This window comes from Pseudochaenichthys georgianus, chromosome 16 (genome assembly GCF_902827115.2).
Source record: "Pseudochaenichthys georgianus chromosome 16, fPseGeo1.2, whole genome shotgun sequence".
Classification (NCBI taxonomy): domain Eukaryota; kingdom Metazoa; phylum Chordata; class Actinopteri; order Perciformes; family Channichthyidae; genus Pseudochaenichthys; species Pseudochaenichthys georgianus.
Genome location: NC_047518.2, coordinates 34,251,428 through 34,269,968, shown reverse-complemented (window position 1 = coordinate 34,269,968; position 18,541 = coordinate 34,251,428). Strand labels below are relative to the sequence as shown.

The 18,541-nt window shown below is 38.2% G+C and overlaps 2 protein-coding genes, 1 long non-coding RNA gene and 1 pseudogene across 3 annotated transcripts; 1 reads left to right on the top strand and 3 right to left on the bottom strand.

Annotated features, from left to right (window-relative positions):
• Positions 1 to 672: 672 nt before the first annotated feature.
• Positions 673 to 2,522, top strand: lim2.5 (lens intrinsic membrane protein 2.5). The gene is made up of 4 exons (XM_034103077.1): positions 673 to 850; positions 1,603 to 1,752; positions 1,942 to 2,076; positions 2,435 to 2,522. Exons 1-4 carry the CDS (start codon positions 673 to 675, stop codon positions 2,494 to 2,496), a joined length of 525 nt encoding a protein of 174 aa, XP_033958968.1. The 3' UTR covers positions 2,497 to 2,522.
• Positions 2,209 to 7,512, bottom strand: LOC117461263 (free fatty acid receptor 3). Its single transcript, XM_034103076.2, has 2 exons — positions 7,280 to 7,512; positions 2,209 to 3,752 (listed from the first exon to the last, which is right to left on the bottom strand). Exon 2 carries the CDS (start codon positions 3,743 to 3,745, stop codon positions 2,840 to 2,842), a length of 906 nt encoding a protein of 301 aa, XP_033958967.1. The 5' UTR covers positions 3,746 to 3,752; positions 7,280 to 7,512; the 3' UTR covers positions 2,209 to 2,839.
• Positions 7,513 to 9,420: 1,908 nt separating this feature from the next.
• LOC117461589 (uncharacterized) lies at positions 9,421 to 10,538 on the bottom strand. Its single transcript, XR_004553720.1, has 4 exons — positions 10,381 to 10,538; positions 10,090 to 10,131; positions 9,945 to 10,001; positions 9,421 to 9,722 (listed from the first exon to the last, which is right to left on the bottom strand). It is a non-coding gene; the product is annotated as an uncharacterized lncRNA (long non-coding RNA).
• A 3,405-nt stretch (positions 10,539 to 13,943) lies between these two features.
• On the bottom strand, positions 13,944 to 17,768 carry LOC117461374 (sialic acid-binding Ig-like lectin 14; annotated as a pseudogene).
• Between the last annotated feature and the right edge of the window lie 773 nt (positions 17,769 to 18,541).

The following is an 18,541-nucleotide window of genomic DNA, read 5'->3' as shown; positions in this document are numbered from 1 at the left end:
AAACAGATAGAGAGAGAGTCCATATGAGCTAAATGTATTGTTAGTATGATTACTCTGTCCAGTCCAGCAGCTCTCAGGGATAGGCAAACACAGCTAGACTATAGCTCTAACATCCTCGTGTATATTTGGGCAGCTTCCTCCTTGAATGATATTGCATATTGCTGAACCACATCTCTGACTCAAAGGTCACAAAGAGTCTACCAAAATGAGTCGGTATTTGAGGAAATGTTGTGGTAAACACTGCTGCCAGGAAGTTGTGATTGATGTGAATGATTGGAGTTAATGGTATGTGGCAGTGAACATTTTGTTTTAAGCTCCTAGGCCTGCATGGTAATTCTGAATAGGAAATGTAAATCAACGTCTTCCCTTCATTAAATACTAAAATGGTGGTGTTTTAACTGTAGCTCAACGATAAGCCCCCATTTTCACCTGTGGCGGTGTTGGCCCATATCACAGCAGACTGACTACACTTTTGTCCTGCCTCTGCATCCTCTCCTCAGGCCATTCCTGTCTCTTTAATACATCTCCTACTGAAAAAGCATTAAGACTAAAGCTACAAACCATGTTAAAAAGACTCATGATATTGCTACAAGTACACTTGCAACACTGACTTCCATCTTGTTTTTCTCCTGCACAGTGCATAAAGCCTAGACCACTTTCCTAGAGTCACTCATGATGCACAGCTTCATGGGAGGGGGCCTCTTTTGTGCCATTGTGGGAAACATCCTGTTGGTGGTGTCCGCAGCCACAGACTACTGGATGCAGTACCGTCTGTCCGGCAGCTTTGCCCACCAGGGCCTGTGGAGGTACTGCATGTCTGGCAAGTGTTACATGCAGACTGACAGCATTGGTAAGTGGGAAATACATTCCTCTTCCCCTAATAAGTCCCTTCTGTCTCCCTGAATCAATAACTCACCTTTATTAGGTGACTTTGATGACTTCCAGGCCGAGTAGAACGACAGCAACAATGGTGGAACACATATTTTACCTTTTAAGAGTAACAATAAAGAATAAATAAAGCTGTATTTAGTTTAATGCTAATGTCAGCATGCTAGCATGTTCACAAGGACAATGCTAATGTAATGGTGATAAGCATGTGTAATGTAACAAGTTAACCAGCTTTTTAGCATGCTAAAATTAGCTTATAATGACTTAATACAAAGAAAAGATGAGGCTGATAGGAAAGTTATTAGTTTTGTAGGTATTTGGTCGAAAGGTATTGTTAAAGTTACATTTTGGCCTAATGATCAAATGTTCAAAAATGTTTTAGTGGTGGACTGATGTAACTATTCCTTGAACATTCATATCTGGCTACACATTTAAATACTGCAATAATATAGTATACAAAAAAGGAATAGCATCTTACTGAAGTAAAATCAATAAAACCCTTTTAAAAGTTTAAAATTATCATTCTGTTTAACAGTAAGTGACAGGCTTGTTTATAACACTTCATAACAACATTTCGTAGTTTGGATGTGTCTGGAGTTAAATTGGTCAGTTTAATTTCTAGCGAGTTTCAAATGACCCCGAGTACATTTTAGTATGAAACTGTTCATGGTTAACATAATATTCTATATCATATCTTCGTTCTCTCTCCTACAGCCTACTGGAATGCCACTCGTGCTTTCATGATCCTTTCTGCCATGTCATGCTTTGCTGGCATCATCGCAGGAATCCTCTCATTTGCCCACTTTTCGGCCTTTGAGAGGTTCAACCGCTCATTTGCTGCTGGGATCATGTTCTTTGTTTCAAGTGAGTCAAGGATACAATCAACCAAATTACGTCATCTTTTTTTTCATCACATCTGCCATTATTATTTAATTTGTATATCAATAAAGTTTACTACGCCTGCTATTGAAACTCTTCCAACTTCCAACTGAGATGAACTTAACTTTTATGGATATTATTTTAATATGTGTCACTCTCTGCCCAATATGTCAGCTCTCTTTGTTCTGCTTGCAATGGCCATTTACACTGGAGTGACTGTGAACTTCCTGGGCAAGCGCTTTGGGGACTGGCGCTTCTCTTGGTCCTACATACTAGGCTGGGTGGCACTGCTCATGAACTTCTTTGCCGGTTTGTTCAAATGAAATAGTGCAGTAAAGTTGGTGTAACTACTTTCTATATCAGTTTGACTCTTTTAAAAAAAATATTACATTGTTATTTGCACACAGAGAAAACGTTATAAACCTTAATTAACAGCTCAGCTCAGCACACAAACACTTTTTATTTTATTTACAGAAATTGTTGGTTACTACAGACTTTTTAGCTTTTATTTTGCACTTAAATGCTAACAATACAGTTTTCAGTCTCACACATCAGTAACTTTAACACAAGAGAATATGTCTTGCTGTCAAACATTGTGTATTACAGGACAACAGATTGTTATAGTGCCATTAACTTGTGGTAACATGACCTATGTTTTGTTTTGCAGGTATATTCTACATGTGTGCCTACAGAATGCACGAGTGCAGAAGAGTTGCAGGCCCACGTTAAAGTAGACAGGAAATAATGTCTCAAGGGTGCAAAGAATAACAATTCCCTTTCGAAAATTGAGAATTAACTGTAAAATAATAAAATTTGGAATTTGCTTATGCACCAAAGATAACTTGTGGTTTTGTCAATGTTTTGTTATGGAAAGCAGGTCATACCCTTTGAGCAGGATGTTATAATCTTAAAATAATATTGTGTTACTTATTAACAGCAAACCATGTGAGACGTGGTTTCATTAAGGAACTGAACTATTAAAGCAATCTGTAAAGCATAACAAATTCCAAAATAATAATCATTATATACAATACAACAAGAATATTTCAGCTGGAGGTGTTGTATTATAGACTTAGCTAGAGTTAGTGGGCTGTTTTCCTAAAACAGTGAATACACACTTCTTGAAAATCAACTTTTTACCAATGCCCTGGAAAGTGGAGGAGGAAAAGTAGAAGATGATGGGATCAATACAGGTGTTGAAGGTGCTAAGCAGCAAGGTGTAGTGCCTCCATTTGGGGCTCTCACCCTCTAAGAAACTCATTAAGTGAGAGATGTTGTACGGCAGCACACAGATGAGAAACACAGCTAGAGTCCCCAAGGCCATGCCGATGGCCTTCTGCTTCTGCTTCAGGGATATCCTGGGGCGACTGTACAGGATAACGATGCACCTCAAGTAGCAGTAAACACAAATTAAAAGAGGTATTACGCAGAGCACGAAGAAAAACTCCAAACGTACAGGGAGGACGATCGTCAGCTGCTGCGCCGTAAAGTTCTCATAGCAAACACCGGAGTCTTCGCTGGACAGGGATGGTAGATGCTGGGTAATAAAAGTGATGCTGCAGTGTGCTGTTGTAATCAGCCAAATAGCAGCACTGATAATCATCGCATACACAGGTTTCTGCAGCTTATGATAGGTGACGGGGAAAGCTAGTGCAATGTAGCGAACCACACTGACTGCCATTAGCAGCAAGGAGCTGCTGTAGATTGTTGAGAAGAAGATAAAGGAGGTGATGGAGCACAGGACGCTGGATAAATGCCATTGCATGCCTGACACTGCCTCATGCATCTTGAGAGGAAGGATGATCAGAAAGAGCAGGTCAGAGACCGTCAGATTGAGAAGCAGGATGTCTGTTAAAACGGGCTTGGAGTTGATCTTGACGCTGAAGGCGTAGAGAGCCACAAGGTTTGTTGGGAGGCCAAGGAGAAAGGATATGATGTAAACTGAGAGAATGACCTCACTCCTCACCCCTGGTTCCATTTTTATCCTATTCCAAAGAAAAAAGAAAAAAACGGAACTCAAAACATAAAAGGTTACAGAAACAGTTGATCAAGTTAGTTCTCTGTTTTTATATCACTGACAAGTTATTAAGCAATTCATTTTGACGATGTGACCATGGTCAACAAAAGAAACACTCCTGCTGATACATAACGAATTATGAAGGAATATTTGTTTAAATAACCACATAATTGGGACCGAAGATAGGACGTTTTGAATTTGGGTTGTATGAGGTACATAGTCAGTGTAATACCTAAAGTAGAATACAGGGTGTCAAGTGGAAAAAGGTTGGACTATAGACACAGGACCTAAGTAATGCACTACAGAGTTTTTGGGCAGCAGAAAATATATATTTTAGCAACCTAAAAAAAGGCCAACGCTATCAGTTTAAATGTACATTATATTGAGAAAGTATTCTCCACTTTTGTGCTCGACATCCTTTTATGTTGGCGAACTAAAACCCTAATATTGCTCCATCCCCCTTTTAAAGCCACCACTCCTTTGTAGGGTTGGGTATCGTTTGAATTTCCACGATTCTGATTCCGATTCCGATTCTTAACGGTTCTCAATTCCGATTCTTTGAGGGGCAGGGTAAAAAAAATGATACATGCTTCTTCCACCAAAAAAAAATTACATTTATTCGAGAAACTTTTACACAGGTTAGTTTACAGCAGGGGTGGGGAACCTGCGGCCCCGGGCCGTATCCGGCCCGCGAGACAATTTGGTACGGCCCTCGAGGTAATTTATAAACACACGCAAAAAAGAAAAAAATTAAAGAAATCTCGACCGCCAAATAATTAAACAAGCGAGTGCCTGTTTTTCCTGGCCATGGTCAGGGTCCTTGAACACAACACGAGCCTAACTGTCATCACGTGGTATATGTCTCGCCTGACAGGGGTGCAGTGCTGACGGAGAGCACCAAAACGCGGCTCCGGCACTTCCAAAAATTGCAGAACCCATAAGGAGGCGTACACATGCCGCAGTTTTTGCTTGGCTGTGTCTTAGTTGAAAGCCCAGTGGCGATCTGTTCATCTGACATACTGATCATACAGACAGTCAATAACTTTGTTGTTATTAGCATCTGGTTAGCTATAGCTATAATAACGAATATAAGAAGCTATTTCTCCAACCAGTGAGGTAAATGCACATCTTTGTATGATCATTATAGTTATAAAAAAATAAGAGAATAAAGTAAACAGGTATAAAATACTATATGACAGTAAAAAAAAAGTTGTAAACAAGAATACAGTTTGAAAGGGGAGTGATTTGTAAAATATCCATAAAGAAAAATAAATCAGCTTACAGTTCTGTTTCATATGGGTGTTGAGAGATGTGTCCATATCTCCTAATTTTGCTCTCAAAGTGCACCAGATTGATGCTTTTAACCCTAATATTTAACAAAAAATCTTCCCGGGGGAGCATGCCCCCCGGACCTCCCTGAGGAAATTAGGTCCCCCCCCCCACTTAAATCATGTCCACATGGATAGGAAACTAAATACATTTGGACACATCTTGTGTCCAAATCTTTCTGTTTTGGTGGTCATGCCACAACCGTGCACGTGCATGCATGCGTGAGTCATGGTAAAATATCTGGATTAAGGCAAGGCAAGGCAAGTTTATTTATATAGCACCTTTCAGCACCAGGCAATTCAAGGTGCTTTACAAACATGAAAGACATTCAGATAAAGGCATAAGAGGTTGCTTTTTCTTTGCACAGCATGAAAGAAAGGCCAAATGAATGGGCTGTGATTTTAGTATTTTTAAGCAGAGGTCAATCATTTGTACGGCCCTCGGAGGATGTTGGAAACATTGAAATGGCCCTTGAGAGGAAAAAGGTTCCCTACCCCTGGTTTACAGTAATATTCACATTAATCAGTCTGTTTATATTCACTGCTATGTAACTGTAACCTGAGAACCACTGAAGCTACAACAGTGCAACAGTCCAACTTTTAAAGGAAACCCACCCCCCATTTAAAAACAGTTCTTGTTGAGAAAAACAAGCATATCTGCCTTCTCAGGCATACCGGGAAGAAATGTTTGAACATTTTTGAAGTAAAATGCTTAAATCTGGTGCACTTTAAGCAGAATTACTAGAGACTAGATCTAGGGCAGGGATGGGCAAATGGCGTCCCGCGGGCCGCATGCGGCCCCACCTCCTCTTTTTGCGGCCCTCAGATTAATTTATAAACAACGTAATTAATAAAAAAAAATGTAATTTAAAAAATATATATATATATTTTAATTTTTACTTGTAGTACTGATACCGTCCACTAGTTACGTCGTGAGCTGCGTCGATGATTTAAAATACCGCGAAATAATCTGTGACGCATTTGTGTGTATTGTGTTTGTTTCCCGGGGAAACCCTCACAAGAAACACTGGCTGTTGTTATGCCTGCTGTGACATTAAGTTGCCTCTTGTAATTATGCCTTTACAAGCTTAAAAGTTGTTTTTATCATCTGAATTTGGCGAAACAAGTTTAATATTCTTAAAACCAAGACTTTGTTTATTTGAAATCAGATGAAAACTAACTGTCACGGACCCTGCCATGTTATCTATGATTACTACGCTTTGCATTCATAATTTCAGCGGGAGGGGAGTGGTGCTGAGGAACAGCAGAGTGCGGGCTGACAGGTGTCTGTGTTGACATTCCCCTTATTGTGGAATAAGGGGAATGCAGAGACTGGCTACAAGTGTTTTAGGTTCAAGTTAGACAACTAATGTCTGGGTTAGTGTTCATGACTTCATGTGTATGTCATCTAATGGTTAATCTCAATACACACACATTTTCCGTGCTTTCCAATAGTTTAAAATAGTTGTATTCCACTGTTTAATAACCTGTTCAATACAAACATGCCACTTGTAAAAATGAAATAACATTTCTGATATTTGTTTAGTGAGCTTATTAGAGGATCTTCCCATTTTGGGGGGATGTTCCCTTTGATTGTAAAATGTCAATGAAGATGTCAGACTTAGTATATTTGTTAATAATTACATACAACACATGACATTTGTGTGTGTGTGTGTGTGTGTGTGTGTGTGTGTGTGTGTGTGTGTGTGTTCCAAGTGAATCTGCGGCCCCCTGGTGGCCAGTACATCAATGATGTGGCCCCCACCACCATCAAAGTTGCCCATCCCTGATCTAGGGGGTACAACTCTAAACACCCATATGAAAAAGATCGGTTTACATTTTAATAATCAAATAAGTATGTGAACATAACCAGTAACCTACCATAGCCAATAACAAATATGTAACTTATTTTATTTTTGTTGTTCATTCATATCCTGTTTTACTATTTTATTTATGCATATTTTTTGTATCTCTCCAGTTTAAAACGATATGTCTGGTTTACTGTCCTATAGTAGACATTGGAATGATTTGAAACCTGTTTTATCCCAATAATTATAAAGGAGTGCCTTGGAAATATGTGTTTACATAAATTGTGATCAAAACGTTTGAGACCCACTGAGATAACTTAGACTAAAGTGAACTATCTAAACACTCAAGAGTCCTTTACCTCACTGAGCTGTAGTTATCAGCCACTCAGTCTGACTGGAGAGGACTCTCCCTCCACATCATTGGAGAAACATCTTCTTCTTCCGTTAGAGCAGCTAGCACCAGATGCTACTAAAAACAGCGCCGGTTCCAGTGCACCCTCCCTTTCTCCCTCGCTCACTCGCACTTTGGCTATGAGCTGCGGGTGCCAGATAAGCCAACATCCCCCATTTTCATCACTTGCAGCGCCCATCGTACAGGGCAAATGAAACGTCTAACTGGGGTGAAAAGGGTGTTACATTTACTTAATTATGAATGTTGTTACATCAAGTCCGAAAATTAGGATGAGCACCAACGGTCAAAACCTTTTTTTTCCCTCCCAGAGCTGTCAGCGCAGCGCTTCCACAGAACTGGCTCCCTAGGCAAACATCTATAAAGCCAGTGCAACGGGCCGGCCCTGGTCTCAGGTTACGCTGTAGGAAGTGTAGGTTTTTTTAATTAATAAAACATTTTTTATAAATGTTTTATTGAACATTTTTAAAACATACAAAAGCTCGGTGAGGATATCATCAACTTATCAACATAAGTGCAAGACATTCATTCACAATAAGACAAACATAATATATCCATGAGCCAGGGGGGAGAGAAAAAAAAGCATAAAGGCACAAAAACATTTGAGAGGCATTAAGCTTAAAATAATAACCATTTGGAAATGTCATTGCAAATCTTTATAGAAATGTTTCCTGCTGAAATGCAATCTGTGAAAGCCTTATAAAGCATTTTTCGCACATCTGACCAAAAATATTTGTAAAACTCTATGGTTATACCGTCCAGCCCTGGTGATTTGCCACCAGACATTTGCAGTAATGCACTATCTAATTCTTACATTTTTAGTCGATCGTCCATATACTGTTTAAAAGGATCATCTATTGTCTTTTTGAATTCTGTAATTTTACTAAAAAAGTTATCACAATTTTCTTTAGAAAACTTTGAGTTATATAAATTGCTATAAAAAAAAATTCTAATTTCTTCGTTTATCTGGTCTTGATTTTCAATAGTGACATCATTAACACTCAGTTTTTGGATTTTCTTTTTCACTTGTCTTTGCTTTTCAAGATTGAAGAAATAAGAAGTGTTTTTCTCTCCTTGCTCAAGTGTAGGTGTAAGTGTAGGAAGTGTAGGTACAACGCTACATTTCCCGCCCCGCCGCAGTCATACAGAAGGCTACGGAGAGCGGCGAGAAACATTTCCTCAGGCATCGAAAAGCGGAACCGAAATTCACATGTCTAAATGATGCCGTTGGATCGGAACCGGTTCTCGGTACCCAACCCTACTCCTTTGTCAAAAACAGTAATTTCACAATGCAGAAGAGGAGAGTTGCTTGTCTAATGCTGCCTCAATTATTTAGGTGGTTTGTGTAATTATGTTTATTCGTTGGCTCTGAACTTAATCATCAAACACTGTTTTTGTCAAAGTAGCATTTTGTCTTTGAAGAGAGCATAGATAACAACATAAATTCCCCGGTACCTCATACAAGCCCTCTATGATTACAGAACAATTTAAAATAAACAAACCATATCGGCTCTCAAGCTCAGGTTCCAAAAACCAGATGTGGGAATTTCATTTGCAAAGATAATCTGAAATGTTTGATTAAATAAATAATTGTATTTACTCACATACACTGGACGTTTTCTCAAGTGTTTGGCCTTCAAATAAATAAACACTAAAGCTTAGTGCTGTTTGTCTTGCTGTGTGTTTCATCAAAGACAATATAGTTCAAAGATGAGTTGATATATAAAGTTCCAGAAGCAGCCGGAAATGAAAAGTCCCTTTCTATTCCCGTATGACTCACTGATCTTATTTCTATATTGAGCAATGCACACACACCTATTGGTTAATATTAACCAAAATGCAAAATGGAAGCTCATGTTGACTTTCGTGTTAGGCATGTTATTTAAGGACCAGTGGATCTCTACAGTAATAAACCCTGATATAACATTTTGAATTTTATTAGGACAAGAGCCTGCTTTTATTTGCAGCTAGATCAGATAAAGGGTCATTACAGATTAACAAAGTCTTCTTCTATGTCATCATAGAAACAAAACTAATAATAGCAATAGTTACAAAAATCTCATTTGATTCTTGGAAAAATGTGGTGTTAAGGTCTTCCCCTGCTAACAATCTAATCTATGTATAGAGTTTTAAAATCTTGAATGCTACTTTGAGTGACACGTGATGGTCTGGATCATGGCATAATTTAATCATGAGTCTTAGTCACTGCACCTTTGCTTGTGGCTGTATTTTGCATTCTCTTCAGTGAGCCATTTTGTTATTGTGGTGCTGTTGAGCTCTGGTTGTTTTTTTTCATATCTTCCAAAAATTCATTGTCATAAACACAGGAAAGACTGTCCTCATCTGGGCCTTTATCTGGTCCGCATGGTGATAGTATGTCCTCAGCTTGAAATCTGATTGAGAGAGAGAGGAAGGGAGAGACAAAGAGCGGTAGGGGAGAAGTGGGTAAATGAAAACCGACTTGATACTCTTAATATCTTCCATTCTATATATTTTTAGTTTAAGGTATAAGAGAAAAGACAACAATAAATTGGACTATGTAAAATAATCTATCGGTTTTGTCAGTTTCCACCTTATAAATATACATACATTGGGAATACAATAGTTTTATTTACCTTTCAAAGTTGCCATATCTCTCTTCTTGTTCTGCGACGTCAGGTAAGCTTGGTTCCCTTGAAAAAATAATGCAAAACAAAAAGATGTGATTTGAATTTAGCAATTTGAAATAAATAATAGACAACTGATACATTCCAGTTGTACCTTAAAAGGATATCAGTGTTGCACACAACGTATGCTGGTGGTCTGTGGATAATACAACAACAATAGAACGATTATTCACAGCTCTACTGTACATGACAAAGAGTAAAGTCTACCTGTTTCTCGATTTTTTCCTGCAAATGAACACTGCACTTCCAAATAGCAAACCAATTCCTGGGATCACAAAAGCTAACAGCCACATATACATGGAGGCTGTGAAATAAAAATATAAATAAACAAAATACTCTTGATCTGCCTTTAAGTGTAGTTAGGGGAAACACAATAGTGACTTACATGTTTCTACGGACAGCAATTTTGTGTTGCTGCCCAGGTAGTTTGCGGCGGTGCAAGATATGTTGGATTGCATTTGAGCTGCACAATTGATTTCCCCAGAGACTACATTTGTGGAAACAAAGCTGAAGGAAGACGGAAGAGTGTAATTTCCATCAATGGTCCAGTGTATAGAGGGGTAAGGCGACGCTTCAGCCGTGCAGACACACTTTAGACTTTTCCCTGTCAGGAGGCAGGAGGACTCTGGTAGGATTACAGGGCCATCTACAGGATGTCATGTTATCTACCAAGTTATCACAATCATCCTCTACAATGTATTGTATGATTATATTCAAAGATTCATTGTCAACAAGCTTATAACATGTTTCCTTTAAAAAAACATTTATGTTATTGTTAAATATTTATAGGGGATTTTAATGGCTTGTTTCTACAACGCATACTGTACCACATATCATCCATTGTATGAACGTGTGCAGGCTAATCACAGGAAGCCTGCACCCTATTTCTTGCTTGATAAACTTGAACTGTGTCTTTGCTGTTATTATTTACACTGTTAGTTTTGAAAGATAATGTATAGCTTATATTACAATTTGACATAACTGAACATATTTTAACGCCATATAAAATATAACCAATAAATGCATAAAATAAAGATAAATGTGCGGATGGTTATTCTGTTAAATCAGCACGTCGGAGCCGAAGGTAAGGTTACATTGCAATTTGCAAGCTTACTATGAATTGTGTCAGGTGGTATTAAATGACCAGGCGCCTTGATGGATGTAGTTACATTTCTCTGGTGGTGTTGTTCAGTAGCCAGCTGAGCAAAATCTTGGTATGAATGTTTAGCACTTTAGTAAATTAGGATTTCATCACTACACTAGAGGAATAGAGGACATGGAATATAATTGTTTTTACATTGAACGTTCAGATCCAACCAGTCGGACTACCTTGTTCCAATGTCATTGTAAGCTTTTTTTCTCAGTTGAATTTATTCCCTTCATCTGACCCATCTGTCTTCTGAGCCATTTGTACGTGTGTGGTTGTGGGTTACAGTCAGCAGCACAGTCCAGGGTGATGCTGCCACCCTCCATCACTGGTTCCTTTTGCTGTGTCAGGGTCACATTCACAGGTTCATCTGTGGAGAAAGAAAATCACAAACAATACATATAGTAATACCTGGCAAGTGAATCTACTCCTGTAATTATTTTGACGAGGTAAACTGTATCACTTACATAAAACGTTGAGTGTTGTCCGTTCACTTTCTTTGGTGAACTTTGCAGAGCACCACATTTTGCTGTTATGCATTTTATAGGTTGCTAGTCCATGAAGTGTCTCTGTATGCCACCATTGGCTCTGTCCAAGCGTGTCAAAAGTCATTGAAGTGGAGTCGTTTAGAAATGGACTTTTGTTCCAATGAAGGGATGGGGGTAAGGAAGGGCAGGGGTGCTTAACGCTGCAGTTAGCCTGGAACATCTCCCCATTCACTATCCGTTTCTGAATCTGCATTTTAATAGTGTTTCTCTCTGGAAGTCAAAACAAAATGATAATGGAAAGAAAACTAGTAAAAGTGTAGATAAAAAACTATACATTTTTAGATTGACAATTGTGTAAAGAAATGTCATATGGGAATTATTATTTCCAATGGCATTTTTCCCTTCACTTTATATCTCTCACCCTGGTTAACCTGGCATTCTTATGATAATAGTTTACAAATACTTAGCCTACTTACCGACAGAGATAGTTACAGTTTGATGATGATTCAGAGTCTGGGTCGATCCAAACATAAGTTCGTAGGTTGTTGTCGGATGTTTTTACATTATCTATCATCAGGCTGCAGTTCCCCTCTGAAGCTTCACCCAGTATTGATGTGTGTCCTCTGAACTGTTTTTCCACTGCATTGGGACGGCGTCCATCATACACAACAGGATAATTTATTGTATGGTACTGGTACCATATGACCCTAGAATGAGGTTTTGTCTGACATGGCACCACAACACAGCTCCCCTCCACTGCAGTAACTGTTTTGGGTACATTGATGTTCCAGCTGATCACCTGCTGAAGCATTGAGATGCCTTCGTGGGGTGAGAGGAGGAGGGGGTAGTTTAGAGATAACAAATGTTTGTTGTGGTTGGTCTATTTTGTGATGCTACTTTTGGTAATAGATGAGAAAGTAATGTACGTGACAACTATGAATTATTCTGCACATGTAACTGAGAGAGCCGATTAACCACAGCGCTGAGTGTGCTGCAGTATTAGAGACATTTAACCATAGCAGAGTGACAGGAAATCATTTCCTATGACTTCTTGGAAACAAAAAGTAAAAATAATTCTGTAACAAACCATATTACTTTTAAAGCCGTTTACAGCTAGAATTTATTAAAACATATAAGGACTTTACATCAGCCTTTTTCTTCTATGCTGATGCACTACATTGCAAATTGGCTTCAAATGGTGTGGTAATACAGCATTAGTAATGCATTTACACCAGTTTACACCACTTAAGCCTTTTTTTTTGTTTAAATGTAACGCGAGTAACTTTACACACACAAAAAACAACTGCAACTGTGTAATAATAATGTTGGTAGTAATGAAAGTAGTAATTGTTATTGATTTGTCTGTATTTCCTAATCTTTCAGTTTTATTGCTGCTTTTTACTTTTTCTATGTCGCAGCAAAACTCTCATACATTTGGAATAGGCCTAGTTCTCTTAAGATGAAACTCATATTTGAAATACTAGCTCATTGTGTTATCTTTTAATCTTTAAAATGTAGAGAAGAAACTTAAACAAATAAAGCTTAATATTACCAGTAAACAAGCCGAGCAGTCTGAACAGAAGTGCAGTTCCCATCGAAGAAAGTAGTCGCTGTATACATTTAGTAAGCCACCTTTGACATCAGAATTTCTGAAACACAGCAGCATTACACATGTTACTTTAATTACAGTTTAAAATATTTGTGTTATTTCTGTACATTACTTTGGTCTTTTATACTTTTGTACAGGAAACTATATATACCTAGCAATTTTCGATGTTGAGTCACACATCAATCATATAAGTCCATATGTTACTGCGAATCCTTTAGAGCAGTCACTTTTGAACACTTAAAGGCCTGAAGCACCTCATTATCAGAGTAGCAATTACACACTATTATTTTCTGTTGTAAAAAAAAAAGTAAAAAGTATTGAGAATTTGAAATGTAGTATTCATGTTTTAATTGAGTTGATTGACAGGAGCGCTTACCTTGTCAGACGATCTTCTGCATGAGTCTACGATTGCCCTCTGATGTGTAGTCCACCTCCGCCTCTCTACACTCACCATGGTATTGGTATCAAACAGGAAACTTGCTGACGGCAGTCAGCTAGAGTATTGGTTATCTGTTCATGTTAGGCCTGTGACCATATATAGGACTGATATATACAACCAGTTTACTTTGAACAAAAAAGTCAATGTTAAAAAAGAATAAGCTTCATGAAGAAAATAAACCACACTGAAAAAAAATGTCAACAGCAGGGACTCTTTTAATTAACACATGCCAACATCAATATATGAAAGAAAATGCAGTGTCTTAGAATAATATAAATTACACAGTAAATAATGAAAATGTTTAATTATTATTAATCTAAATAGATATTTCCCATCTCCAGCATTGCCCACAAAGCTTCAGCACATGCCTCTTTATTTTCTTTATTTTTTTTGTATTTAGGTATTTATTTAAACTATGCATACAAATACATGAATATCAGAAAAGAGAAGAGATGTTTTATGCCAGATCAGAGTCCTGAATTTCTCTGACCTTTCACCTCTCCTCCTCCAGAGAGGCGCTTCCAGGCTGAAGCATGTCCACAGAGCTTTCTGTCTTCTTCTTGGAATTCCAATTCACACTAGAGTAAATAACAGTATTGCCTTTCTCCTTCTCTGAGCTTTTACGGGCTCCTTCTGCATTGTTTGGTCTCATGCCTTGCAAGTTGGTGCTGTTTGGCTCAGAGATGATTGTAGAGTGCGACATCTGCCTGTAACAGCGCTTCGCTGTTGACATAAATGTCTTCTTCTGTTGAGTTTGGTATCTATACAATTAAAGAGACAACATCAGCTAACGGTGAAAGAGAACTAGAAATAGAAAACTGCTTGGCTTTAAGTCAATGTACCTCATTCCCCTCTCCACTTGTTAGAAGTTGGCTCATAACTGTGCTGGTATCCCCCGTGCGTTGACCCTCCTGAAGGTTGTGTTGGGTCCGCCGAATCCTGGCAAAGGCAATAGTACATTCAACTATGTGTAATTTTTCATGTATTCATGGACAGGATGAAACCGCTGATCACAGTGAAAGCACAGAAAAGGAAATAGCTTAAAGGAACTAAATGTCATGGATATGAATTTAAACTCTGTTAAGGGTGTTAATTTTAGTCAGCCAAGTGGAGGTTTAAACTATCAGAGTGATGAGATGTACATGTCGGGGATTGAAAAGTGCTGTTTGACATGTTTTTATAATATACACCAGTGTTGGCAGTGATCCTTTATGAAAAGGCACTTTTCCTCTTCCTCTTGTCTTTCCTAAAATCATTGTTATGAGGGTACATTTTGCAGTTGCAATTTGTTGAATGTGTTTTAATGAATAAAGACGCAAACAAACACTGTACTGGGCACTATATAACACTTTACCCTACCTGATAACAAACAGCAGAGCACAGACTAGTACTAATAGAGTGAAAACTGTGGTGATGAAGACTGGAAACATCACTCGATCTGAAACAAACAAGGGACAATAAAAGTATAGGGGTTTATTAATTGGATAACAGTTTGGACTTACTCTATATACAGACATTCCACCAGCAGTTGTTAACTCAAATGTGTTATCACCACTCATCACCTCTTACTCACTTTTAACTAATACGTTAGCAGTATGCTAGATAGAAGAAATGAGGGTGTGTTCACACCTCAGGAAGTCACACCAGAATTTCCATCCATTTTCACACATTTGTGAAATCTGTTGAATAACAACACTAAGTTCCCCTGCCACATACAATACCCACTCCCACTTGGTTACCTCAGGCATTTCTGGTCATTTAATTATTTCAAAAATGAATGCAATACTTCATAGAAACCAATCCAAAAGTGTTTCAAACATAATTGGTTGTCTCTAGTGTATAAACCTAGTCCATAGCTCAATACACAAATAAATAAATATCTTGATTTCACCGGAATTTCCGTAAATCCTAGATTCCAGCTAACCAATAACATTTGAAATCAGGGCACATAAGACAGACCTTGGCTGTTTACAGATGTTTCAGGCCCAAGGCTGTTGACACAGAATAGTTGACTGGCAGATCCCAGGGAGTTGTAGCTGCGGCAGAGCAGGGTGGAAAGATCCCTCTCCTCATGTCGACTCACAGCAATGATGCTCCTCAGACCTGTGTCATTCAGAGGCTCATAACTGATGGAGAACATGTCAGAGTGATTGACAGGTGACCCATCCAAATACCACTGTAAGGTGGGAGAAGGGTTTCCAGCGGTGTTGCAGGAACAGTTGAGCTGGGCTTCATCTTTGGTGCAATCAGATGATGGCAAGATCTGTGGAGCAACTTTAATGGATGTAGAGAAAACAGATGGGTTATAGTCAAGAAAAGTCTCATCTATATATCTTAACGTTAAACAAATGTCAAGATTTAGGGAATGAAATCATAATTGAAAAGTTGTGTGTGAAAAATCAGAATGCACATAAATAAATAAATTCATTATTTATTTGTAGATATTTAACACAAGGTTTTCTGCGCTGAGTCCAAAAAGTTAAGAGAAAAAGCTCAAGTCAATTAAAACATTGGTAATAATGAGTTTCAGCAGAGGACAAGTTAACCTACATGAAATATTAGTTGTTAATCTCGTGCTAACAGCTGACTCAGCACTCCCTTCCTGTTTGTTGTAGGTGGCTGTACAGGAAATGGTCTTTCCTTGATGTTGGTGGGAAGCCGTGAAATTCACAACAGAGGTCTTGACTTCAATTTGTCCTCATTCTCCTGCAGTGTCTCCTGACTGAGCCCCAGGCCGGGGGTCCATGTCAGAGTTGGAGGATGAGACCGACAGGGAGCTGGAGCGGAGCACACCAAACTCACCGAGGCTCCCTCCTTCACCCTCAGTGTGGAAGGAGTCGGTCTGGGAGGGTCGTCTGGGAAGGTATGAAGGTACATATTAAATTAGATGACTTTATTGTCATTACATAATGCAAGCAGAGTGTACATATGAATCATCCGCTGAATACACAGTCATTCCCTGTCTTTCTTTACACTATTTTCAAATTGCAATAAATGCAAAACAATGTCAGGTCGGTTCTACAAGGGGAAATTAAGTTCAAATAAATAGACTTTAGAACCTACCTTTGACTGAAATATTCACGGTTGATTGCAAACATTTATATTTCAGGCCATTGCATTCCAGTCGAAAGGCATATGTATTGCTGTGAGCAGTTTGCATGTTATTTTGGGTTGTGGTCTAGTCTTTTTTTGTCAAGTCTCCTATCAGTGTCCCCTTTATTGTAGTCTGGTGTGGATCCCTGCTGTTGAACACAACGGTTCCTTGATGAATGTTCCATACTGCTCTGCATGTGCAATCCAACGTTGGTTTATGTGTGTTGGGTACGTCAAAGGAGCAGGGGATGGTCACACAGGATCCACTGAGAGCGTCTATAGTCTGTGGCATAATCACCTTAAACGTTACACACAGGGCACCTAGAACACAACAAGCACATATCTGTATAAGAGTTCATCACATTTTAAAATGATGAGACATCGGGAGTATTTTTTGCTGACTCGCTTACCAATAATCCAAAAAGACAACTGTAAAAAACCTGCTTTTAGGTTTAAGTATAATAACAAATTATTAGTCATTTAAAAAAACCTTAATTAGCTCTCCGCAGACTTATTTTTTCTGCAGTGTTGCATAAACCACTGAATGTGAAGCAAGTAAGAGTTTTTATACATTTTAGAAGAACTAATGAAAGTGTAAATGAAGTTTAACTCACCTTGCAACAGGGAGACGGCGAGGAGGACAGTCAGAGCTGTTGCCATCTTTGTGTCTCAGAAGAGAAAGAAACTCTGGAAATATATGCAACAACATCTAGAGCATTTCATCCCTTATTAACTCAGATTTTTAGTTTAGGTTTCTTTAAAGGCCATCATTTGAACAAAATGTATCTGGATTTTAACTGAACAATTAAATGTATAATTTCTCGATTAAATACATTATTTCCCAAACTGTGCAGTCTTTTATAAAGCTTTGATTCAACAATGGGTAATACTGGTTAGAGCTGAGGTAAATTAGTATATGACATATTTTGAAACCAGATATAGGATAAGACATTTTATATCAATATACTTTGATGATGATGAAACGTCTAAACTTTTAGATTTTAGAGTAGTTTTAAATAAATGTATCTTATTTGATATGTGCCATTTAGAAGTTATGAGGACTTACCTCTTACCTAGAGATGTTGATGTTTAGAGAAGTGAAGTGACGCTGCTTTTATAAACAGTCTGCAAGACGTGTAAATGAGGAAGGGCACATGTGTAGCACAAAGTAAAAATATTACTTTTAGCACCTTTCAACACAAGGCAATTCAAAGTGCTTTACAAACATTGAAATATACGTTAAGAGCATTAAGACATAATGCAGCGGAAACACATTATAAAATGGCATTTAAAAATATAATAGATAATAATAATAATAATAATAATAGAAGTTACAGTTCAGTGTTAGATGTCAATGGTTACATTTAAAAGCAGCGGCAAAAAGAAAAGTCTTCAGCCTGGATTTAAAAGTAGTAAGAGTTACAGGGGACCTGCAGGTTTCTGGTTTGTTGCAGATATTTGGAGCATAGTAACTGAAAGCTGCTTCTCCATGTTTAGTTCTGACTCTGGGGACAGAAAGCTGACCAGTCCCTGAAGACCTGAGAGATCTGGATGGTTCATAATGTATCAGTAGGTCATAAATGTATTTTGGGCCTAAAACCATTCAAAGCTTTATAAACCAGCAGCAGTATTTTGTAATCAATTATTTGAAAGACAGGAAGCCAGTGTAAAGACTTCAGAACAGGAGTGATGTGATCCACTTTCTTAGTGTTAGTGAGGACTCGAGCCGCGGCGTTCTGAATTAGCTGCAGATTTCTAATTTCTTTTTAG